This window comes from Gasterosteus aculeatus, chromosome 3 (assembly GCF_964276395.1).
Source record: "Gasterosteus aculeatus chromosome 3, fGasAcu3.hap1.1, whole genome shotgun sequence".
Lineage (NCBI taxonomy): Eukaryota > Metazoa > Chordata > Actinopteri > Perciformes > Gasterosteidae > Gasterosteus > Gasterosteus aculeatus.
This window is the reverse complement of record NC_135690.1, coordinates 11,875,195-11,900,911: the sequence shown is the minus strand read 5'-3', so window position 1 is coordinate 11,900,911 and position 25,717 is coordinate 11,875,195. Positions and strand designations below refer to the sequence as shown.

The 25,717-nt window shown below is 42.4% G+C and overlaps 1 protein-coding gene across 1 annotated transcript in view; it reads right to left on the bottom strand.

Annotated features, from left to right (window-relative positions):
- Nucleotides 1-24,530, bottom strand: part of ak5 (adenylate kinase 5) — a 40,591-nt gene extending 16,061 nt beyond the window's left edge. The window contains exons 1-8 of the mRNA XM_040172319.2: nt 24,124-24,530; nt 22,785-22,971; nt 20,393-20,560; nt 18,462-18,634; nt 14,912-15,025; nt 6,987-7,178; nt 4,377-4,467; nt 498-568 (exon numbers count right to left, since the gene is read on the bottom strand). Coding sequence (XP_040028253.1) covers nt 498-568; nt 4,377-4,467; nt 6,987-7,178; nt 14,912-15,025; nt 18,462-18,634; nt 20,393-20,560; nt 22,785-22,971; nt 24,124-24,183 — 1,056 coding nt within the window. The 5' untranslated portion in view covers nt 24,184-24,530. The remainder of the gene's footprint in view (nt 1-497; nt 569-4,376; nt 4,468-6,986; nt 7,179-14,911; nt 15,026-18,461; nt 18,635-20,392; nt 20,561-22,784; nt 22,972-24,123) is intronic.
- Between the last annotated feature and the right edge of the window lie 1,187 nt (nt 24,531-25,717).

Below are 25,717 nucleotides of genomic sequence, written 5' to 3'. Positions count from 1 at the left end.
CTGGTGGGAAGCCTGAGACCCAATAAAGCTACTCAGGCAGCGACACTCACACGCAGGAAGGACGAAATCCTTCAGTCAGACAATTGAGTAGAAGATGAAGAGAAAAAGAGACAGAGACGAGCAATTTGTTTCCAGGCACCCGGAGGACAGGAAGTGAGACGGAGGTCCGAGTTACGCTTCACTGCAGCGTGGAGGAACGACCCTCGTCTGCACCCTCGAACGAGCATTACACAACCACAACATTCTCCATCTCTGAATCACCGGCCTTCACTGTTTCACCGTTGGCCGTGGAAATCAGGGAGGGAGTGAAAGCGGCAGAATGGGGGAAAGATCTGTTCTTTAGATGAGTTTTATTAGGGAAAAGTTGTTGTCTTCCAGCATTTCAACACATTAAACACGGCCGTAGAAATACGGTATTGGCACCAAGACTGCCGTTTTTTTCAGTATTACAAATTCAAAATCACCGTCATCATTCAAGAATTAGACACAGATCTTACCTCGTCGTACTTGCAAGCAACATCTGCCAGGCTGGTTTCCCCCAGTAGACTGAGATCCAGCTCACTGGGACCTGAAGACCGAACAAACACAACCATCAACAAACTCGGAGTTCGCTCTTAAATCTCCTTCAAAAGCTTTAAAAAATATATATACATTTTTTTTGTTGGAATTGTCTCAACATCCAGACAGCAATGAATGAATAAATAAATGATTGGAATGACTAACTGCCTGTGTGGAGTCTCCCACAAGTAAAGAGTCATTGCTAACATTAGCAATGTTTAGGATTACGTTGATAATGATAATTATTTTCGCTACTTTCATTGGAAAATACTCTTAGAGCTTGTGTAATATGAAAAATACCTTGTACCCCTTGTACCATGTATGTTTGATCATTTTAAAGTCTCGCTGAAGCAATATGGATCTTCATTTCACCCAATTGCCATTGAAATAATAACACATGGTCGTTTTATCAAGTCTCATCTTTTCACAGAAATACAAGAACCGCAACAGTCAAAATGCTTAACAGCAGCAGCAGTCTACAGATCAATGGAAGATGCCACGACGACTACTTCCAATTCTTACACACAGTCCACGGGAAGGACCACAGCGTTGGAGCTACGCGTCCGCAACAATGCAGCAGGTCGCTTGTGTGTTAGGAGTCGTAACTGCCATGTTAGCTTTGTGCAGCTTTGTGCAGAATGACGGCCATTAGCTGCCCAGTGGGACACGCTCACATGCACCGACGTGGACTAAAAGCACATCCGGCAGGTCCTGCCATGCAAACAGGGCACAGAGGAGCTCGGAGAAAAACTCAAGGAGGAAGAGTGGTTTCAATGGATCTTTGATTCTTTTTTAATGCTCCACATTTTGCGTAAAGATGATTGCAGCATTTTCATCAAATCTGTCAGATAATCAAAGGAAGCTAAAGATTCACACGTGACTCACATTTCAGATGTGAATCGACACGTTTTGTAGGGCAAAAATAGGCCGATGAAATTTGCCACCAGCATCTTTTTATGCCTGAATGGAACTGCTCCATGACAGGAGAACACCTTGACAAATTTACTGGTCACGCTGCTCTTAAATGCATCTCAAAGTGCAGCTACACACTGTACGTGTTCTATGGACGTGTCTTTGTGATGCACAGCTCTCTGCATCTCTTGTTCACGCGTGCCCATCTAGTTTTTACATAAGTTTCAATATAGTGTAATGATTGTTTTGTACAAATCCTGCAAACATTAGCATGTCAGTCAAAAGCACTGGCTTTTGGATTATTTGTCTTAATAACAGCTTGAACTCTCTTGTTTCGTTTGGCAAATTGTGCATGCTTTGTGCAAGTCAAGCCGTATAGGTGGTAGTTGTGGTGCATTCCAGTATCCTGCCGTGAAGCGCGCTGCTGCTGCTGCATGGAGCCTTTCCTGCTTGACAGCTGGCAATTTGGATGTCAAATATGTGCTATGAATGTGAGCCTCGGTCCCATTATGCTAATGATTTATTTGTTTTATTTCAAAGGGACCATGTACAGTTCAAACATAAATGTCACCATTTGATGCGTTGTACCAGAATGCAGCTTCAGCTCCCTTATCGGCCCCTTATCACTTAATGTACAAATGATCCAGACCAGCTGTGTCGTAGTGATGCCACATCCAAACTGTCCTACTTGTCTGCTGGCAGCTCTCTCTGGCTGCTCACTGCTCTCTGATCAGAAAAACAAGAGGCAAGAGATTTCCTCCCTGCCATATGTTGCCTCATGTTTTCTGCTCAGTTTCCTACTAAGTGAACAGGTCGTGGCTCAAAACTGTTCACTTTATCAAGACAGTGCTGTTGTTGCATAGAATGCCTTTAAAAATAAAAAAATCCACCCATTAAAATGTTCTTTTAATGGGTGTTGCATAATAATTAATTTAGAATGTATTCCTCTTGTTCCTACGCAGCTTCCTGCTGTGCTGCAAGTGTTCCCGAGCCGTGTGGCACAACACAAGCGCAAAAACGAGCCAAGTCAAGCTTATTTATAAAGCACAAGTTGTTCTTGGTGCGCTCTGTAACCCCGTGGGGTTTGCATCAACTTCTCATTACAGCCTCAACGCGGACTAGAAGAAGAAAAAAAAGAAAAAACTACACGTCTATCAGGCAAAAACAGAAGAAGAGTCTTAGTAAAAAAGCAACAGAGGAGTGATCCTTTCTATCCTTTGCATTGAAGCTCATACTTAATTATTTTTAAAGAAAAGAAGTACAATAAAGAGTTGAAGTTAAACCAGAACTGCAGGCTCATGTTGCAAAAGCAAACGGGACAATTTTGCTTTAAGAGCTTCGGCCAGAATCGGTTTATGCACAAACTGACTTGTTTAAGGAAAATATCATCAGCTTTGGCTTCATATGTCAGGATAAGGATGATGATCCAGACCAACCAACAGTCTTTACCTGCTGTAAAACGGTTTATTGCTGTTTTGTTTCAATTACTGAGCTTTAACGGTACAGGTTGAATTAGTTACCTTTCGGCGGAGCTCAGAGTTCTCCACTGTCCAAGCCTTTGTGCCAAGCTACACTAACTGGCCGTTGACTGTAGACTTTGATTTAACAGACAGAAATTAAAGTGCGATCAATCTTTTGATTTACAGTAACTCTTCACCACAAGGCGAACGAGATGATGAGTGATATCCGTTGGAATCAGGTTGAAAAATAATGACAGCTTTGCAACCGAAATGATGGCTGATCCTGACAGCTCAGTTCCGTGCTGACGTTAACTCTCTTTCCTTTTAGCCAAAACCTTAATTATCTCTATCAATTTATGAAATCACTGCAGAAACACCTTCAGAGAAGCCACTGATCATATCTTTTAAACATGAGGTTGTCTCAGTCGGAAATGCAAATCAATATGACACGTTTAAAAAAAAAAGATGAAAATGATCAGGTTTTACACCACACGTGTACCGTCTCCATCTGACTGATCAAAGACAAACTCTGACCCTGTTGATTCTGTATTCCTCACAAAGCCTGGCAAACTCCTGCTTCTCCCGTTGCTATGCCAACTCCTGTGGTAATCAGGGAGCTGGTGGGGCATGTTCTTTCCCTTTTATTGTGTGCGTGGATTATTTTGGAGGAACACTTTTACAATGAACACATTGAGCTCTTAAAACATTATTTTGATGCTTATCTATTATATTACATTTCCTCATCATTTGGCTTGATGCTGCCCTATAAATGATACATACAAAAACACTCAGGCAACCAAGTACACATGGAGCACAGTCCAACATATTTTTTTTCTTTGCTATAACTTAAACCCTAAAAGCCTTTTTCTCTGATAGTCTTGCTATCTAATACTGGCTGCTTCTCCAGGTGTGTAATATTTACTACTATACAGTGGTGGAAAAAGTACCCAGGACTCATTATGTGTGGAAATACTGTTATAAATTTAACTTAAAAGTACAAAGGTATTGGCATCAAAATATTCTTAATGTACACATTTTGCAAAGAAAATGCCTTTACTTAAATTGTGAGTTCCTCCAATTGCTTCATAGGATTGAGATAATGTACTGTTAAATTACCCCGCTTGAGCAATTGTTGAATGAATCAACAAAAGAATAAAGGTACCTTTTACCAGGGAGACAATGTCACCATTTTACAGACTCAAACTGAAAGATACAGTAAGTGTCTTTTAAGACACTTTAAAGCTTAAAAATTCAAAAAGTGGGATATTTACTGAAGAAAATGTTGGAATATGCTAAGCCTGTGTTGCATCTCTGAAAACCCCAGACAAGCAACAATATTCACATCCTTTGTCCTTATTAGTTTGCAATATTGCCCAAGATAATCCTTTGTAAAGGGGTGTGAACATAAAAAATCTCTCGTTGTCTCATTTTTTAAAGAGATCTCACCGGCTGCTGGCTCTTTGGAGGGAAACAGCTTGTTGTCCAAAGTCGTGCTGATGTCACAAAAGACCTCCTCTTCATCCCGGTCAGCATCCAACTGAAAGGAGAAAAAATAAATAAATAAAATACATCACCTTCGGTACTCTGTGGCCTTTAATCCGTTCTGCTCGACAGGGACGACAGACACACGTAGGCGGAAGTCATGACCCCGAAACCTTCAACGTCACGAACACCAGCGGACGCGTTCGCTCCCTTAAGCCGCTGTGACACGAGATCATTACATGAGGAAACAGAAGGGCCGAGCTATGATCCTGGGCGCTACACTCTCTGGGTTATTCCATATTCTACCTTCCACCCCCCCCTCCGGAAGCTTTAATGACACTCGATTAATTAACCCCCCCCACTGTGTCAATTGGACCCGTTCAGCTTCTTCAGAGGGCCGCCTGTCTTTGACCGTGATTGACCGTGAAGAACGTGGTTTGTGAGCGAGCGAGAGGCCCGATTGAAGCAGACCTCTCTTCTTCCTCTCCTCAACCCCCCACCTCTCCCCCCCACCCCCTCGGCTGTTCCTTTGTTTCCGTCAGCGACGATGACAGCGCGACCTCGTGCATAGAGGGAAACTAATATGCACAGCGGATCAAACAGCTCTGCCTCCAGGTGAGGGAATCTCAGCAGGGTTCAACCGCCGACTTGGGGGTCAAATGGCAGAATGTGAGGTTGAGATAGAAGATAACCAACAGTCAACGCCCTCATAGGGTTTCCATGGTAACTACCTAAAAAAAAAAAGGACCCTGCTGAGCTTGCGGCTTAGCAACCCCACCTGTAGAAAAGGAGCAGAGAGCAGAAACCCCCCCCCCCCCCCCCCCCAAAAACCCCCATGAGAGCTCTCAATTCATCCAGCAGGATGAGAAGAGAAAAGGGTTTTCTAACCACAATGTGTTCCCACTTAACACGGAGAGGCTTAATCCATACAGAGGCTACCTGAGGCTCTCCAGAGACGGATTCACTTCTCCAGCACAGACTAGGAGCTCTACATTTTCTGTAATTACGGTAATTAAATTCAAGTCATTCACTCCAATAATTCAACAGCATGCAAGTGTTTTCACCAAAAATGGAGCCTGAGTTGTTCCCGGGCCAGAGGATTTGTGTAAGCCGGTTCCGGCTTTGCACCCCCGGACCTCTTACCAGTTGGACGTGCATGGATCGCCTGCACCAGCTGTCCCCTTCCGATGCGAAGGCGCAGCGGCTCAATGCTGACGTTTGTGCTGCTCACCATGTCTGTGAGGCTGAGACCAGCCACGACGTCGGCTGCTATTATCCGCTTCGGTCACTTCCTCCATGGTATCTTGTAATGTACGCTTTTAGGTTCCTTTATGAAGACCTTTTTTATTCCCAACAGTGTTGATTATCATACATACATCTCGGTACACTGCCCTGCCTAATAATTATTGTTTTATTTAGTTGACTCTTTTACTTTTTGTTTGGGGCTGAGGTCTGTGAGAGGTGCGATTCAAACAAGCTGCCAACAAAAAGTCAGCAAAATCTCTTTTTTTTTCTCTTTAATTAAGACTGATTAGCTTCAATGCCAGTATCTTATTTAGTAATAATCAAATACCTAGTAACCAGCCCCTGGAGGGATACAGCCCCACGTAGCATGTTGCCAGGTGTCTTTTGTTCGTTTGTATCTGTGTGACATCTGGCAGCATGTGGGAAGGAAGCTGGAGCCGGACTCGTTCGGCCCTTTTTCGACAGGATGGCTTCAGTTCAACAAACTATTGTCTCTCTTTTGCTGCAATTTCCCGTTTGGCTCCATTGTGGAGGACGTGTTAGTGTGTGTTATCTGTAAAATCCGTTTGTGCTCAGATACACTTGATACTCTTCAAAACATTTGTGTTTGGTTTGAGTTCATTAGAGTACAGCGACCCATTTATACATTGTGTGAAGTGACAATTTGTGCGTGAATGGACGCTCCTTACTTCCATTACCAATTACCAACCTGATATCACCTTAAACAGTTTAACTAGCCCTTTTGGAGATAAATACCTCTGATCATAACTTTGTTATCAATGAAAACGGACACTTTTTACTTTTTTTGGATGGATTTGATGTAAATGTTCTGCCAATTTATTTAGGGACTCTATTAAACTGTTTTGCGACCCCCCAGTCTCTGGGGTTCACTGGTTAAGAGGATCAGCTAATGTCGATGTGTCCTTGTGCGAGACGTTTAACCTTAAATCGTTCCCGCAGGCGACTCCCGCGGTGGCAGAACAGGTGTGAATTGGTAGAAAGGTTTTTGATGGGCAGGTGGCACCCTGCACTTTAACCCCGGTCATCAGTGGATGAACGGGTGTGAATGATGACAAGTGTTTGGAGGGGTCGGAAGACTGGACTTAAATTGAAAGGCTATAACGCTACATTGAAATATTACATTAAACTAACTTCATACTCAAAAGTAGGATCTTTTTTAGCTTCATGTCCCGATTCTCCGTGTACAAGATGAATAAAGAGTTTTTTTGTGCCACACCGGGTAACATAAATAGAAATTAGCTGAAAGTATTGAAAATGGCACACGGTCGCTTTCCAACACGGACACGCAAGCCGTCCCGCGCGTCTTACTGTGACGATGAGGCCCCTCTCCTGGAAGTATTTGACCAGAGGAATGGTGTTCTGCTTGAAGTTGGTCAGGCGCCGGTCGATGGCTTTGGGGTTGTCGTCCGGTCGTCCCTGCTGCTCGGCTCGTTTCTGAAGCCTCTCCTTCAAGCGGTGGTTGGTGCAGGCCAGAAACACCACAAGATCGGGGGTGCAAATCTACCGGGAGAGAGAGAGAGAGAGAGAGAGAGAGAGAGACAGAGAGAGAGAGAGAGGACATTCAAGTCAACAGGTGAACTACCAGATTCTGCAGAGTTTCCTTAAGCTAATCGCGTTGTTGCCGTCCAACTTTTAAAATGTTCACCTCTCTTCTGCTGTCGTTTGTTATTTCAGCTCAATTCACTCCAGTGACCTCCGTTTAGCATCACAGTGATTGTAGCCGGTCACCACCGGTCTGGACTGCAGGGGATCAGGCTTTATCTGGCCTCAGCATCCCTTCCCTACAACAATCCTATTTCAGGACAGAGTTCATATTCCTTCATATTTTATGTCCGTATAATAAATTATTGATGAATTCCAATGAAGTCTCTGCTGAATCAAATTAGAGTTATTTAAAAGGCTGGCGCGTCGGCATCTGATGCTGCAGGACACCGAGCAACCGTCGGTATTCGACGAGTTGGCAGTGAGAGCGAGTTGGAAGGTGCCGTGGAGCTCATTTTGAAGCGGATCTAAATAACGGGGCGGATGCAAACATTATTTATTCACTTTTGTTCACTTTGCATCGGCATTTGGTCCTGGCAAAGCTCTCCAATCTCTGATATAAGAATATTGATAGTTGCTGCCTTCATTTATTTTTCAAGAACTAATATCAACGATGTCAGCAAATGAACCTGTACTTTTATATCGCGGGAAACTGCTGAACTATCAGAGCGCTTTAACACAACTTTCATCAATTCATCAACACTGACTGCAGGTGCGGCCATGCAGGGTCACCACCTGACCAAATGTTCCACCTGCCCATCAATGTCCAACATTTTGTCCAACTGGCGAGGCTCTAAAACCTCAACTGCGTCACCACTAACACACAAGCTCAGAGCGTTTAGCTCAAATTACTGCAATCGGGAGAATTACACACTAGCTGATCCATTCAAAGGAAAAGGTTAGGCCAACCACAGCAGTACTGACGGAGCGATAGAGATTTAATTTGTGACACAATAAGAAGCTCGGCTGCTTCTGTGTTTACAAAGTCCCAAACACAAAAGCATTCCCTAGTAGCCAACAAGTATGTGCAGTAAACATGCTGAGGTGTGTGCTGGCTATTTAAAGGAAGCCGCATCAAAGGGAAGTAACTCACTTTCTGTGGCTCTGACCTCTTAAATGTATTAAATCATCTTGGACCTGACAACTAGTCACCCGGCTCACCGCCACTGGGAATTCTTTGATATGATTTGTACTCTGTACTTGTACTTGTTTGTGTTCTTACTTTGTCAGATGAAAGGCACCTGACGGACACCCAGAGACGAAAATGTCCTGTACGGAATTCTTACCACACACACCAAAATAGAGAAAGGAATTTGAATTTGAGTGTCTAGTTCCTTAAGGACAACATTCATACCCATTGGGGATTTTCTCCAGTTGTGCTGTAATGCGGTGCAGCCCGTCAGATGGCGGCTGCTTTTTAGAAACAAGAAGACACTCAAGATTTATCGTCATTAAAATTTCTCCTAAAATGTGAAATCGTCACATCACATAAAATCATCTGTTTTTAGCAGTTTTGTCCGTGATTTTATCTCTCTCTCACTAACAGGCCAGGAAGCATGTTTGGACTAGCTCACACACACACACACACACACACACACACACACACACACACACACACACACACACACACACACACACACACACGCGTGCGTGCATCCTGCACATACACAGTTTTAAAGAAGCTGATGTTTACTCAACTCCTTTGCAAAACCCAACATTCGATTCTGAAATGACGTCCATGAAGCTAAATGTAAGCTTGATACTGATCCTGTCACTTATAAAATAAAATAAATAAAATAAAATAATATATGTGATGCACTTTTAAACGTTTGAGTAATTTACACACTTAAATAGTTCATTATGGTTTGGCCGGAACAACTTTATGCAGATGTTTGTGCCGAGTTTTGAATTTGGTTCGGTGAACAACATCTGTGTAAAATCACAGAAAAGTCAGTTATTCCAGCTGTTCTACGTGTAAGGAATCACGGTGGACTCTTTCCGGATATTGATCCGGTTAAATCTGCGGTTGATAAAGAGATATCCGATTCCTTGTGACAGTGCGGGCTGCTGTTGTTCTGCTCTGCCTTTCTAACCGTGCGGAGCTGCTGACTATCAGACGTCTCCATCTGTCCACATGAACTGGAGTGTCTGGGGGTTGTTTCTTCTCATGGAGAACAAAAAGTCAGTTTTATTTACATGACCCTCGAGGGCTTTGCAATCTGTCTGGAATATTAGACACCCTTTGTTTAGAGAGCCTGGATTTAGATACGGAAAAACTTCCCCAAAAGACGGCCTTTTGATTTGTCCCCGGGAGGTTTGAATGGCATTAATCGCAATATCCAAACAAACAGAATTAAAGTACATAAATCCATTACTTTTCAGGGTTTATGGGCATGTATTCATTCTAAGCAGGCAGCTGGGTCTGGGGAACAGTTTTTTCATTATCAATTAATCCACAGTAAATGTTTGACTAAGCTGTCATTACAATTTCACGAGGCTCAAGGGGACATCTTCAAATTGATTTAATCGTCCATTTTTTACAGCATAAGGAAATAAAAACGTGAGTGGAGAATTGAAACTTACTTTATAGTTGCAGGTTTGTTTTCTCAACTAATTAAATTAGTTTCAGATTATTTCAACACTTTCTAAACAGGCACTGGTGCAGTAACAGTGGCGTTTATATTATATAATCCTACCTTTAATCCATACTTTGGTTGAGGGTTTTTTAGTGACTAATTTCCCAAAAGAAAGTGAAAAGAGTCCGATGACGAACGGTAACCAGCGCAGATTTTTGTAAATGTCCCCATCACGCTTTTAATGCTCACTCTTTAGTCCAGGTGGCTCAATGTCCTCAATATTAAAGGAGAGACGTTTTCTTACAAAGCATGAAAACGTCCCAAGCTTTCTAAAATTAGAATTATGTAACACTGCTGTCTTTGCAATTTACCTTCGTAAACCTGCAGGAATTTCAGTCTCACAGAAGACAGTAGATTAAACCAACTGCACTTGCAGTATACAGTAAGTATTTCCTCCCAAAGCTGAATGTTCTCTTCCCTCTGTAAGAGTTATGGTCTCCACTGAACATCCAAAGTCACGTAGCTGCTACTCTGTTTTGTCCTTTGTTAAAGCCATGATTACTTAAAAGATAAGAGCTACGAGCTGCAAACGGATTCACCAGTCACTAAGCCAATTGGCTTTGTAGTACAACTATGTTCATTATAAATACAGTCTCGATTTTATGTTTGACTGACCTGTCAAATGTCACAGAACAGTCCAATTTGCTTGTTTTTTCAAGACTTTGAAACTACAACCATATTTACCAAATCCTCATATTTGAGTGGCAGAACCCAAAGCACGTTTAGCCATTTTCAGCAATAAGTGACTAAGACTACGATTGATCAGTTGCCCAAATTGAAAGGTCTGCGTGCAGTTAAATTGACAGGCATGAATAGACCGAATGACATCTTCGCAGTCGATAGGAGTGGATTTAGAAAGCCTGTATGGGAGAATAGAGGGTCAGACGGTCTCCCTGGGCCCCTATAAACAGGAGTGGTGCCTCACGGGAGAAGCACATAAATGGCTCCTGTGATGTTGCAAAGGGCAAAGTAGCAGCATGGGATGGTGGGAGACTGATCACAACGGATGCTGCAGGTCCTCAGAGGCTGCTCGGGAATAAGGGATGCAAAATAAAACAATGAACCTTCTAGAATATAAATGCACGATGCTTCAGGAAGCAGCGGGTGTGTTTGAGATTCATTTTGAAATTCAATGAACTACTCAGATTTAACCCCTTGAAGGCCTCTGTGGATATTCTGGGGAGTGAAGCTCTCAAGAGTTACTGGTTTGCGCTTCAACCATGTGTATTAAAGCTCGACCAACTTCATAGAAAAACGTGCAGGAATATTTTAAAGCCAAGACTGGCTTTCTAAAAAAAAAAAGCTATGACGCTGTATGAGGATGGCATGGGGTCCCCAAAACCTCTTCTCTGAAATATAAAACATCTACTTGATGTGCATCAGTCAGTTTATGTGAATACAACACAAAATAAAGTAATCAAATGCAATGTTCCTTCAGTAGATAATACAAACTATAATATTATTGTATTATAATAGATGTTATATCTGGCATAGTTAATTGAAGATAACAGAAGGTGTTGCTGCTATTTTTAAAAACATTGTAATAATAATTAAAAAAAACAACCACAAAGTGCAGCGTGAGGACACATCAGAAATGTCTTTGTTCTGCCTTCGCTATGAGAGCTTCTGCATGCAGAGAGATCTTTAGAGATCACTAAAGATGTTCTAAGAAGAAAAGTGATGCATTACAAGCTACACGGAGGAAATATACTTGCGTTCTTTAGTCTCGATCACCAGTAAAATATCAACATCAAATCCACATAAGAAAGTAACAAAATGTGCTCAAAGTGGAATGAAACAGATCTAAAAAAGATTCAGTGAGAGCGTATAAGGAGAAAAAAGGATATCTGTTAATATTTGATCTGTTCTTCTGAACTGTAACTGGTTTCTATTTATAGAACTATGCACATTTGTAAGTGTTCATAAGTGTATATGTAATCACAGAAGAATAATCTGTAACATTTCCTCAATCCTAAAACACCAGTTACATATTTGACATTACTATGTGTAGATGGACAAGTAAAGCACGTCCACCAAAAATGACATGGAAATGACTTTCTAAAGTTATAACAAAATAAATTGTACCTTCATCCAGCTGCAATAACGTAAATACCTAATGTTTTGCCATTTTGAGTTGCTGGTTGGTATCTCTTCTATTTTCTGTTTTTACTTTGGGCTAATCTGGGCATCAGTTAGATGAAATTATCACTACGAGAGTGCACAGGGGAAACAGAAGTAACTGGCGCAGAGTCAATAGTCCAGCACAAAACACCAGATAAAAACCCAAACTGTTGTTTGTACACTTCAGTGAACATGTTAATTAGCGAACTAGGTTGGTTCCAGAAGCGGAGGGGGGCACAATAAAGTACACCCAACTATATTCAATTTGGCTGTCGTGCTCTGCATGATAAACATGTTAAATGGTTGCACTAATGCACTTTCCCCATATTCAAATGTCCTCAATGTTTTGTTGCTAATATACAATATTTCACCGTTACCACTTATTGTCTTTTTGAGGCAAATATTGATGGAAAACAACGTTGAGTACTTCTGTAAGAGGTTGAGTGGTGCACGTCTGCAGGCTGCACGAACCAAACCTTACCAATAAGGTGGGGGCACCTGTGTGTAGCAGGGTGTCACATGGGGCACCGCTTTCTGCTGCTTGTAAAGCTCACAAGTTGATGATAATAAGTAATGGGAATTTAGACGAATTAATTAACATTTTTATCAGTACCATTCATCTGAACGGTAAAGGCTGGACAGCAGGAGAGCAATGCTATCTTATGGTCCAGCCTCCACTATCAACCTGAAACAGGAAGGCAGGGAGCATGAAGCTATTATTTCCTTTCTTTGCTCCTAAGCTGCAAAAAAGCTCCTTTATAATAATAAAGACGCTGCTGCTTCCGTATCTGTGCATTAGTGGATGAGCGGTCTCCTGTCCAATAAGCAACAACAATATGAGCCTTTGGTTATAAAAACACTGTATACTTGTCTTATCTAAGTAATTTAATCTCCAGTGAACTTCCTCTGGTCCTTATCTATCCCCCGGGGCCCATTTACAAACTGTCATCCAGCCTTTCGGTGATCCCTTTACGGCAACGATTAAAATAACAACAACACAAAAAACGAGAAATATTTACGCTGAATTTAATTTTAATTACAAAATTGAATCAACCAGTTTATAAAATTAGAGATGCAAGCTGCATTTTAATTACGAGACTTCCAGGCTCCTTGAACGTGGAAATGCCTGTAAGTGAGTTTGTCACTAACTGTGTCAAAGGCAACATTTTCACACGTAATCTTCTTCATGTTTGTAATCGCTGGAGTTTCTGATAATAACGTCGTCATTTGTTTGAAATCCCACTCTCTCTGTACACGAGCCAGCCACAAATATCACCCTTTTTCCTCCCGTTCCTCATGCAGCTTTTAGAGAGAAAACATGCACTAATCAGCTGTCAGACGAGGTGGATCTTGACACAGCAGAAAACCACATTACAAGATCTCATTAAGCCGAGACTTGGCCTCTTTACAAAAAGAGAGCGAGAAGGAACATAACAATTACCGGAGAGACGAGAGGCTGTAACGAAGACGTGATGGAGGGTTAGCCGTCCACAGTGGTTTGCCTTATAAGTCAAAGACACAATGCCTACATCCGTTTGCTGTGCAGTAGGGCAGGTGTGCCAGGAGGATTCAAAGGACAAGACTATTTAGAATAATATAAGTGTGGAGGAAATTGAGACCTACTTAAAGGATATGAAAGTAAAGAAATAGAATAATTAGCTACAATCGGTAAATAATGGACATGTTGATCACCAATAGATGAGTTTAAAAGATGGTGTGGATGTTATTGTACTTTAACTTGGATTTAGGTAAAAACTAACTATCGTTCCCAAAGCATTTTGGAAGCCATGGGACACTGAGGTTCTCATTTATGACTCAGACTAATGCCTTTTTAGCAGGTAATTAAGAAATACAAACCCACCGCAATCATTCGCTTGAAGAAAACCTCACTGACAGAAACCTTGCTGCAAAAGTGAATAAATATGCACAAAGCAAACAGCATTGAATTGTAGGAGTGCAGGATAATGCTATGAAGCCCTAAGGTTCCCTTACAAACTTACACTTCACTGCACATGCAAGCAGACCAAACCACCCTGAACAGGTCATTCATATACTTCCAGCTTATCAACGTTTCTTCAAGTCATTTTTATTAATGCAACTTGAATAGCTCAACAATTTATTGAAAACACAAAAACAAGGGAAATCTTAGCAAATTTAGGGGCGAAAATCAATTACTAATTTAATTTTTTTAAGTCCACCCAATGGTGGAGAATATGGAACATAAGGACAATCTAGTTTCAACCACACTAATAAGTGTTTTGATATTTACACTAAATAACAATCTGAGAACAGACACATTTCCTGCACAGCGTTCTCGTGAATCGGCTCGGCTCTGCTGAATGTTAGTCATCGTGTACAGACTAAAATTACCACATCATGAAGCCAATCTCAATTTGCGCTCAATTGATACACCCCAAACCAACAGCCTGTAGTTTCTAACCTTGTAGAAACAATACGGCCGTATTTCCCACCAGATATTTCAGGGCTCGCAAAGGACACTCGGTGAATCATTCCTCCGGTCTGAAGGCACAGTGGCCGTGCTCAGTGTGTCGTTACCTCCAGCACCACGAAGCATCGACTGGAACAGCGGAATAATTTACCCGCAGAATTTTCACTCTTGAATAATTTACCTGCAGGACCAGCGAGCAGAACCCTTTGAGATGTAAGTCAATGTCAACGCTAGCTGGACAAACTGACTGGTCGATGGCTCATATATCAGATGCGAACAATATCAGACATATAATACTCTCAATAAGAGAATAATATAGAAATAGTTCTCCGTACAATCTCAATTTATAGTCATCAATTATATAAAACAAACTCTCTACTATGACAAAGTGATTCACAGCTCGATACCTTGGTATGGACTCAAGCATCTAAGTGTAAAAAGGCCTTCAGAGGTAATCCTGTGTATTTAATTAAACCTGAACTCACCTGGTCTTCAAAGGACAAAGCCTGGCCCACATCTCGAGGAAACCCGTCAATGACGATACCATTGGCATCTGGGATCTTCATGATCTTCTGCTTTATCTCAGTTATTGTTGTCTCCTGAGAAAAACAGGGAAAGCAAAAGGATCCGTAGTTACTTATAGATAAACAAGGAAATTACCATATTAGTAGGGGAAAAGTTGGATTGTTGGATTTCTCTCTCTTCAGCTACAAATTCTAAAGAAAAACATGTTTGTAGTTGGATTTCTAATCGTTTAGAAGGAGATCAGTTCATTTCTTGAAGCAATTTTCAGATTCATCACAATGTTAGATGAGTTAAAACACCTTAATAACGAATAATTCATTCATCTGATTGTACATGAATATATCGAAATGCGGCAGAAAAGAACTGCCTTGATTGCACCTAATGCCGGATAGTGCCGGCATCGTTTAGCATCAATTACTTCCTAATGGCTGGAGGTCAGCATGTTTCTCCCGCGGCTGAATGCATCGTGCGATATGAGATTTGAGATACAAGAGCTCTGATCTAAAAATAACATCTGTAACCAACGCTGAGTAAAACAGCCGTTTAATGACCCTGCACACACAGATGGAACTCAGCAGCCCGATGCACCACAAAGAGGTTAAAGCTCTTCTACATTCCAGCGAACAGATTAATGTAGTGTAGGTAAAATGAAAAAAGCAAAACTCTGATCCACTGCACGGCTGTGAGCTCTGAGCTCTCGCTGGAATGCTAGTCAAAGAATCCTCTCTGACCACTGAGGAGACAATATATTTACAGCACTAGAGCATCACCCATACAACAGCTGAATCATCGGCTGCATCTGAAATATGTCATTCAATTCTCCCCATGTGATTTATTCATTTGGTAGAGGGATACATAATATATATATATGCATTAAAGAGCACCGCCACTTTCCAACGTAATGTATCACTTAGCATTCCTGTCCTGCTCCTGTGCTAAATATTCCTGCACAGTGCACTCAAATTATTACTATTTGAAGAGGTGCTTGAAAATAATGACACGTCTGATCATATTCAATATCATCCCCACGGCGCTCCACACTGCTGTCAGGGTCAAAAGTCAAGCAGGGAACTTTGAGCCGTCGGCTTCATGCTTGACCCTCGAATCAGGTCACAAAACAATTAATGTGGTTGTAATGTTGTCGCTTTGCTTTTAGTGTGGTCTTGATGGAGAGATGGAGAAGCTACTAACAGCTACAATGTAAAGCTTGAAGGCGTTAAAAACAACTATTCTTTTGAAAGGTATAAGTGTGTCTTTTCCACACAGGAGATCTTGCTGAACCATCATAACAGTACATTTTTTTCCACAGTCTGAGTCTATAAATGTTCTAATAGTCTTAATTTTAAACCAGGCAGTCAAACATCCGAGGTCCTCTTATGTTGAGACCTGTGGGATTTCTGAGGGAACAAGTGCAGAAAAATACTGAGTCATATGACCTCGCAGCAGGAACGTCAAGTTGGCGTTTGTCAGAGAGTCAGTGGTGTATTTCTGTGTTTTTGCTGGATCTTGAATTAGACGGATGAGACTTCACAGCTGGGGAGTTACAGAAGATCCTCGAGGCCACAAGAATCGCTTTTTTTAATAAGGAAACGTATTAAACTTACTTTAGATTGATAAGGGAGTGAATAAAATCCAGGTAACCCACACGAAAGAAGCCGTAAATTTGTAATACGTAACTCAACACATCATTCAATCATTTTACACAGTGTCATCAGGGCTTCTGATTAAAGCTCCTCCAAGACTCTTACACGGGAGCATTCTGCCTTTTCCTGTCAGCATGACACACAGAATCATTATGAAACCAAATCCTCCTCTGCTTTGTTAAACTATCCGCCAGGAAATGACAAGCCGAACAGACACACAAGTCACTTCGTCGCACCTAATGTGTCTTTAGCTTGGCCCACTCTGTTGTTTATCACACTGTTTGTTGGACTGACATCTGGTGAACGGCCAGATGGTACCAGACCGGCGAGGAGAGGACGGCGAATGATCAGGTGGGCAGTTATTAAAGATTATTCACAAGGAGATGGGAGCAAAGGACTGGCAGGCACGAAGTCCTCCCCCAGGTGTTTTCATTAAAATGTACCCAGACACCCTGAGTCACTTGTCTTAAATCTGTTAAAGATACATTCCAGATACTTTTAAGCTCTCAACGAGAGCCAGAACTTTTAATCAAAGAATCATCGGTGACGTATGACTTGGTTGTAGAATAAGAGTTGTAGAATAAGAGGCTTACAAGAAAGAGTTTACCTTAAACGTGACTATTTATGGAACGAAGGAGGTGGTAATGCGACTTTGAGCGAATTTACAACCTTGTAACCGATAATAAACCACTGAGCCTTCTTATCGTCCATCTTCCGGCTGCAGCATACATTTGTGCGCGTCTGTGCTCATGTATATGTGTGACAAATCACAATCTGATTGGACCTCTTCCTCTTCAAATCGTCAGTAGTTTTTTATCACTACTATTTCCTTCCTGATCTGCCGTCATAAAATCGAACCCGAAGGGCAAACAATAAGCAATCGGCGCTTCGGAAGAATTCTTTTCTATATTAAACTCTTGGGAAATAAATATGAATTCTTGATTTTGGGAACGCATGCAAAATAATCTCAAATAAATGTATCTTTTTCTATAATCTTTTGTCTGTATCCCACAGCCTTCTTCAGGAAAAAAACCCTAACAAGATCATGCAACCTAAGTATGGAAATATAGATCCTTGTCCTTATCCAGTGACAAAGACCATTCGTACAACCAGTTGAGCCTGCTCCATCCACTGGGGGAGGCCTCTGGAGTCAGGTTGAAAACCCTGGAAAAAGCTGGTAAGAACACCTTGGAGGGAGCAAAGCAGTGTGAGCAAAACACTTACAGGTGTTGCTGCAGCCGTTAACCTCGGTTCACTGCTTCCTCCGTTCAAACAGCAGTACATCTATTGCTTTGTTCCCATGCTGGAACCCCTCTTTGGTTCTCAAACCTTTGGCCGTGCAGATCACCGATCGCCGTCGACGATGGATGAACATCTCATACGGCTCCATTTAAAAAAATCCAAACTAAGCCTTTGATATTTAACCTCAAATTGCGAGTCTCAAATCTAACTGCGTCACCTTTCATAACCTTTTAGGTCAAAAAATGTCCATGCAGAATTCCTTTTAAATACCATTGTTGGTTAATTGGTTTATGAAAGGAAATCCTTTAAAACATATCTACTTCTTTTTTTATAACAGTAAAATAGAAGCGCTTCACCCAAAGTGTAAAGGCCTTGTGTTCGTTTTTTCTTTCCAAGGGCGTCTGTGCTTATTTTCCTCCCCCAGTCATTACCTTAAAAACAAAGCACGGCAATACAACAGAGAAGCATCTCTCTCTGCAGCCGGCCTGTCGTATGGATTCTGCTAATTAGTCCTTTCATACTCACACTCGGTGATAAAGACGACCGGATTCGCTCCGTCCCATATTCCCCCCCCTATTCCGCACACACATGCAACACGCGCTCTCCGTCGCCTTTCCTCCGCTACCTGTGGTGCCAACTCTCCGTTGGTGATGATTTTAGCAATCAGGCTCCACTTTCTGTTGCTGGTGGCGTTATGGATCATCTTCTTCCTCAGCAGCTCGCCCACGGACATGTACTGGAAGCCGTAGCGCTCGGCAATCTTCAGGCTCTGTGTTCCCTTGCCGCTGCCGGGGCCACCTAAGCACAGAGGGAGAGCTGTTGATGTTTTGGGAGAGATTTTGTCGTCTGTGTGTGTGTGTGTGTGTGGGGGGGGGGGGGGGGGGGGGTGTTGGCGTGGGCACATCACTAACTACGTGAGACTTTCTATGTGTGTGTGTGTGTGTGTGTTTGCTTGTATTTGCACATTTGAGACTACGTGTTTCTCCCTGCGTGACTGTGTGTTGCGGCTCGTGTGTGTTTTGCGTGGGGGAGAAGGGCATGTGGGGGTGGATGAGAGAAACAGGTGTGTGAACCTCCTACGTTTTCCACCAAATCTTTCTTTTTTAATTATCTCTGTATGTCAACGGGAAGAAGGATGTGCAGAGGAGCGACAACAGAAGAGGATGTCTCTTCGCTTGGATGTTTGGTAAAACACACACCCTTTCTTTGACATCCTCCAGCAACCTGATTTCACGCATTCGATTGTAATAATACCTCCAAAGGTTGAATTAAAGAACATTTGGAATTAAGTTGCCCACCTAATTGTTCTGCAGTATCATCCTAAAGGTTTGTAAAAGGCTTCCATAGGTCCCAGTAAAAGCTGCTTTCACTGTGTTTACTGTGAGATGCTGCTGTTATAACAGAAATGTTATAACTGTTCCATTGAGGTCTGACTCCCCGGAACGGTTTTGTTGGGATGAGGAAACGGAGCGTGCTTCCCAGAATAGTAGTTAGAATAGCAAGCGGTGAGCTCAAGTACATCGTATATTTTAGACAGCCGAGTTACAGTCAAGTTATTGTAATGTGTCCTTCCCGGAATCCAAAGTAAAGCCTGAACTTGTGTAAAGAGAGAAAAAGGCAGATTTTAATCATCTAAGATTAGTATTTGTTATGGAAAAGGAAAAGTTATTCTTTTCACGTTGTCTTTTGAAGAGGCACGGTGAACGTTTTGCTGGAGCGAGAGGGATCAGCGTGTCTAGTATGTATTCAGCAAACGTGCACTTTTATCTCACATGTGAGTATTTCGTAATGTTCGACCCCGCTTCCTCCTGACCGCACGTGTCGGTACGCCTCTCTCTCTGCCAACGTTACTGACAAAACATTAGCCATGATCCTTCACAGAGATGACAGCTGCTGCCATCCCCGTTTTGCCCTTAAAACAGGGCACAATGTTCCCACGAAGACGAGATCGGAGATGGCGTTTGTGCTGTGGGGACAAACAACTCCCAACTAACACAGCGAGAGAGCGAACAGCTGAGGTGCAAAACTACTGCGTCAGAAGGGTCTCTTTATTGATTACTTAAACCTTAAATGATTTTAAGAGGTTTTATCCCTATCAGCTCAATCTGTGCCATTACTCTTATTGTGCTCCTGCTGTGCTCAATTCATTGGATTAATGCATCTCTTTGACAGGTCAATGCAGGCCCCATCAAGGAAACCAGATTAGGAGAGCGGGAGTGTCTGCAGTCAGTGACATGCAACGAGATCTACCCCGCTGATACCAGCAGGGGGAGGCGGGGCTACTCTTTGAAATACCAGGAAGAACACAAAGCTAGTGCACACACACATGCGCGCGCACACACACACACACATGCACAAATATAAATGTTTTTATATTTTATGTGAAAGGTCGGCTTTCGACATGGGTCAGCAGGAGTCCACGTGAACAGCTTCGAATCTAAAGCTTCCTCACGCTGCTGCTGTGTCAGGTCACAGATGTTTCTAGCTTTAACGTGTGCGTGTGTGTGTGTGTGTGTGTGTGTGTGTGTGTGTTGGTCGGGTGCACTGGTCCTTCACCGATGACGAGGATGACTTTGGGTCGCGGTCTGGATGGATCAAACACCTCGTACTCCTCTATCAGCTCCGCCGTCTCTGACAGGTCTGAGTCGCTCTCGATGGAAAACTGGCTGATGGGAGGGAGGCGGTCGTACCGCCTGTAGGGGAAGTTGGGACTGTCGGGCATCACTGTAACACACGCACACACATATACAGATGTATAGATGAGAAACAAGTAACAGAGTATTCCATTCAAGTTGGATTTCTTAAGTAAGTATGTTGTGCACTTGTCACACTACAAATCATTTCAACACAAAAAATAAAATAGTTCATGCTTACGTTGACAATGAAACAGTACATTTTCTAAATCGCTGAAAGCAACATATGACGAATTCAAAGAGTTATTCAAGAAATCCTCATCGCTTGCTCTTTAAAGGGAGCAGAGCTGCTTTGATTTAAATGCAGAATAAACATTATCTCTTTACTTTATACTATGAGTGAGAAAATGGATCATTTTCACTAATGACAATACACGTCGCAGAGATACAAAGAGATTTTTCCTTTCAATTTAAGGCAACAGAGACGCTAATTCACTCAAACGCATAGAATGCTGCAAATGAAAGGGAATGCTATCCCTGATTTGTCTGCAGTTGCCAGCGTCTAAAAGCGGCAGATGGCATCTTTCAGGGATCTAATTGGGCTTCATCAGAATTTCACAAAGCATTCTGCTCCCTCCGCAAAGTTGATTTAAAAAACAGCAGTTCACATCTGCATTATTACTGTGATTGAGGTTCATGCCTGTGAGCTTTTCTTTTAAACCACACAAACGTGTCCTTTATTCTATCATGGTAGTTATTGTTGTCATTGCTGCTCCGCTATCACCCATTAAACAAAGACGTTTAAATTTAAAATAGACCTCACCACGGTAGAAAGGAGTAATATTTCACTGAAGGCCCGGCCCAATATTGGTTAAACTGCCTTCAAACTCCGTTTCAGACGCGTTTGTCTGCAGCACATCTGTGCAGGTGTGCGTCTCAGCTTTGTCTCACAATCCAAACTGGGACTTAAAGTGTGTCGATGCCCAATAAAAAGGCAAAGAACAACTATGTCTCTCTCTCTGCCCAGCGGCATCTGAATGGCAACAATGCAGTCAGCAGTGTGTGTGTGTGTGTGTATGTGTGTGTGTGCCGAACATATAGTTCAAAATACTGAAAGTGACCAAACAGCCCCCCCGGTACAGGCCTGGAGCAGCAAGGGAGGAGTCCGCAGATAATATTCAATCAAGGGGCAGCATCAAATTATTTAAAGCTCTTTTGAGAAAGCGAGTAGATGCAACAATCAGAGGTCGTTGAGTATTTGAGCCCCCAAAATCTGTCTGCAGTGTAGTTCAGCAGTTTACGAGATCAGAGCAGAAACGCAAACGCACCCACACACGCACACGACTGATGTCATCATCTCCTCACAAAGATTATAAAGCAGCACGAACAGAAGATGGAATTAGCCTGTGAGACCCATTGTCAATGTTGCTCTGTAGATGCAAAATAAGTTTTGCATCTTCCTACATTTGTAAAACCTGCTGCAAACCACAGTCGCAAAGAGCGATGCCTGAGTGAGTGAGTTGTTTGTTGTGCCCATGTGAATGATCTACTACGATACGCATGTTCAACTGTCTTTCACCGCGCCGTATCGGGCTGCCACAGTGAAGGCAGCGCAGGCGTGTTCGAGACAAAGATCTGCACACTGGATTCTGTTTTTTGCACATGACAGTTTGACGGCTTTGGGAGCCGCAGCCGGGTTTGCTTTTGAACTTTGTATTACGGTGTGTTTGTGAGTCCTCTGGTGTCTCAACAAATGCTTCCTGCGCTTTTTGGGAAACTAAATTCATCCGAGCGTATCAATGCACGCAGCTGCACTGCAGGAAAAAAAGTTTCCTATCTCATAACAATCTGAAAGCTGTTCCTATATGCAAGGGTTGCACAACTTTCTACAATGGGGCTAATAAAATGTCTCCACCCTTTCCTGGTTATACTGGGAGCCATTTGTATTTGTGTTGGAGAGGAAGACGTTCTGGTGCCAACGTCAAGGAGGTCAAATGGCTGTTTTATTCCTCTGTTATTTCACTCTCTCCAATAATCACGTAATCTATTATTTCATAGAGCTGTCACCATGTCACGATTATCGGGAACAAGATTTTTTTTTTTGTACCAAATGTTGCAGAAAATTTAAGAAGCAGTGGATTTGTTACACAATCGTATCAGGTGTCGCAAATACATCGCAATTTTCTTTTTTAAATCTCCCCATTTAACGGTTATTTGGTGTCAAACTTGTTGCAGAGGAATTTTCCTGTTGCCCGACCAGTCGAGCGATTCACCTAACGGAGCCTGAGCTCCGACGTGCTTGGAGTGCTGCTCACCATTTCTGAAGAGGGACCTGCGTGATTGCCCGCCGTTGAGAGGCGGAAGGGACTTCTTATCCTGTCCCACGAAGGTATCCCACCGCACCTTATCTGGTCCTCCGAGCTCCCGGGCCTTGATCAGACAGCCTTCCAAGTAGTCGATGGGGTCATCGGGCCGGTAATACATCAAGCCTGTCAGCAGGCTCTGGAGAAAACATGGAGGTGGGAGAAGAACGATAGAATGGGTTTTTTTCTGGCATCTCCACGTCTGTGTCAAAACATGATGTCCTGTGGCGGAAACGAGGGGCAGTTTTGAAGTGCAAATTTTGGTTGCCCCGTCTCGGCCCCGGCTCCACCAACGGAAAACAAAACATCTCGTTTTGTCAGAAGCCCATGAAATCGGATCGAGGTCATGAGGACGCCTGTGTTTTCATTTGGGATGATATTATCTAGGTGGAAAGCCAAACCACTGTGATGAATGTGAGAACGCCGGAAACACAACTCACAACAAGTGTGTGTTTGTGTGACATTTGCCCCCTCAACGCTGAGCGCTCTCAAACAATAGCTTCACCGGAGACTTCCATCTCCATCCTCCCGCAGCGGCATGAAAACACAATTAAAGCATCTCCCAGCCAAAAACAATTGGATCTGCGAGCTGATAATGAATACATGTTGAAATGAGAAGCAGTCAAATCACAGCGCAGTTAATGATGATAGTGATGTGTCACTTCACTGCTATGAACTGCAGCTGTAAATAAACAAGCATGATTGCTTGCATACATTAACTGCACTAGGATTGAGTCTAATTAAGTGGATGAGACAATTTTCCATCCCCTCGGAAATAATGAATACTTATATTTCTGTCTGTGCTGCTTAATAACGAGTATTTGCTGTCTGTCTTTTAATATAGGTTTCAGTTAATTTTGTAAGCACCTTGTCATCATTTATATAATTTTGGTTACCCCCAACCAATGTTCATTATAAAAGTGTTAAATAATTTTCCTTCAAAAATCCAAAGGTGGACTTTTAGTGTTCTGGTAATTGAAAAAAAAATCAATGACAAAAGAATGCAATCTCCACCGGAGAATTATTTATTATGCTAATAATTACGACAAATTCCTTTTTAAATGATGCACCGGTGAAGAGGACTGCCTTATGATTGCAGCTTATGTGTGATTATTTCCATAAAAACCAACTGAAGCCGCGTTTCTCTCCCCGTTCAAACCTCCATCTCGCCATGTTTCATAAAGAGATCTTTGCCGTCACTCTGACAGTCATCGATAAGTAACACCAATCCTCGCCGCGCCTCAAACCCGCAAGTATCGCCTCATCCCGCAAAGCGCACGCCATCTCTCACCTCAAATAGTTGGGGTATCTCCCGCCGTGCGAGATACTCCTTGGCATCGTTGGTATTCATCTCCAGCCGGATTTCCTTCAGAAATCACAACTTGTTCGGAGCTTTCGTTTCACGCTTCTTCCGATGTCTCAGTGCCGCGTGGTGCTCAACTGGGTCTCCGGACCCTCAGCGCATATTTGCCTTGTGTGAGGACTTTACAACTGGATTCCTGCAGGCGATGCCACCGCGCCACCCTCCTTTTCGGTGATGCGGATGCGTGGCTCATCCGTCCTCCCTCCCACAGCGCTCTGCTTCCAGCGCGCACCATGTGCGCCCTAACGTTGGCACAGAGGTTCCGCGCTTCGCCAAATAACGCGCGCACCGCCTCCACGAGACGTGTTTCACACCGTGACACTCAGGCTGGAAACCTGTGGGATATGTTTATACATTAACGCACATAAATGGCATTGAGAAATGGCGAAAGAATATGGACTGAGTTATCGGTTACCTTTCACTAGTCCTTCCGGGTGTCTCCTGGTCATTGCTTTATATTTCTGCTCTTTCTTTCTTTTCTTACTACCTCTGAATCTTAATCCTCTTGACAAGTGAGTTAGGTCAATGACATGTGTTTTTCTTCTATTTTCTAATGTAATACATTTGGAGAGGGCATTGATTTTGTGTCGCTGCAGGTCAAGAAACAGCAGAAGCAAGAAAAGTCTGGAGTACTGACGTGTTGGACGATCTGTAAAGGCAATTTGAAGTTTCTTTTCAAACAGACCATTCACTTGCATTATATGTTATGTATGAAGGATATTTTTTTCATTGTTCGTGCTGCAGGGCTCTCAGACACTTGAACTCTTTCAGCTGTTACATGACATTTGACATCTGCTGCCTGTGATGCACATGTCACTTCGGATAAGAGCCCTTAACCGATTAACTGCAGGCATTTGGATATGAAACTGACAGCATCACTTGATGGCTAATCTTTTTAATCCAAATAATAATAGACGGAATAGGACATGCTGTCCCTTCACATGCCACATATAGCAAAAGAAACCACAACACCAAACAATAATCATCACAATGCCACAAGGAAACGTGCAGAAAAAGCCACCATGCCCATTAATGAAGGTCACGAGGTAAACACATGGTTTAACTAGCTCTTGGACATTTGGGAACTCAATAATGAACGGTTCAGAAATAAAAATGTTATCACAAAACCTAAAGGGAACTGAATGGAGACATTACAATACCAAATATTTTTCTTTGGTATTTTGCTTTTGCTTTTGTTGTTCTTGATTTAATCTTTAAAACAAATGTGCTCCCTCCCACAACAACTCTGCTCATTTAATGATAACCCACAAATGGTGGGTTATCATTGGTGGGTCAATGGTACAACAATATAAATAATTGTATACTTTTTCCTCAATATAGTTTTAGTTCTCTCTAAGCATGCATGATTATAAGTACATTTTCATAGCAAAATGAGGATGGTAAAATAATCTACTTTCGCAGAATAGTGATTACAACTAGTATGTGTGTAATTTGTGCTTTGCATGTACTGTAAATGAAACCTATGTGATATTTATATTTGTATTTCTCCCCTGCATGAAGA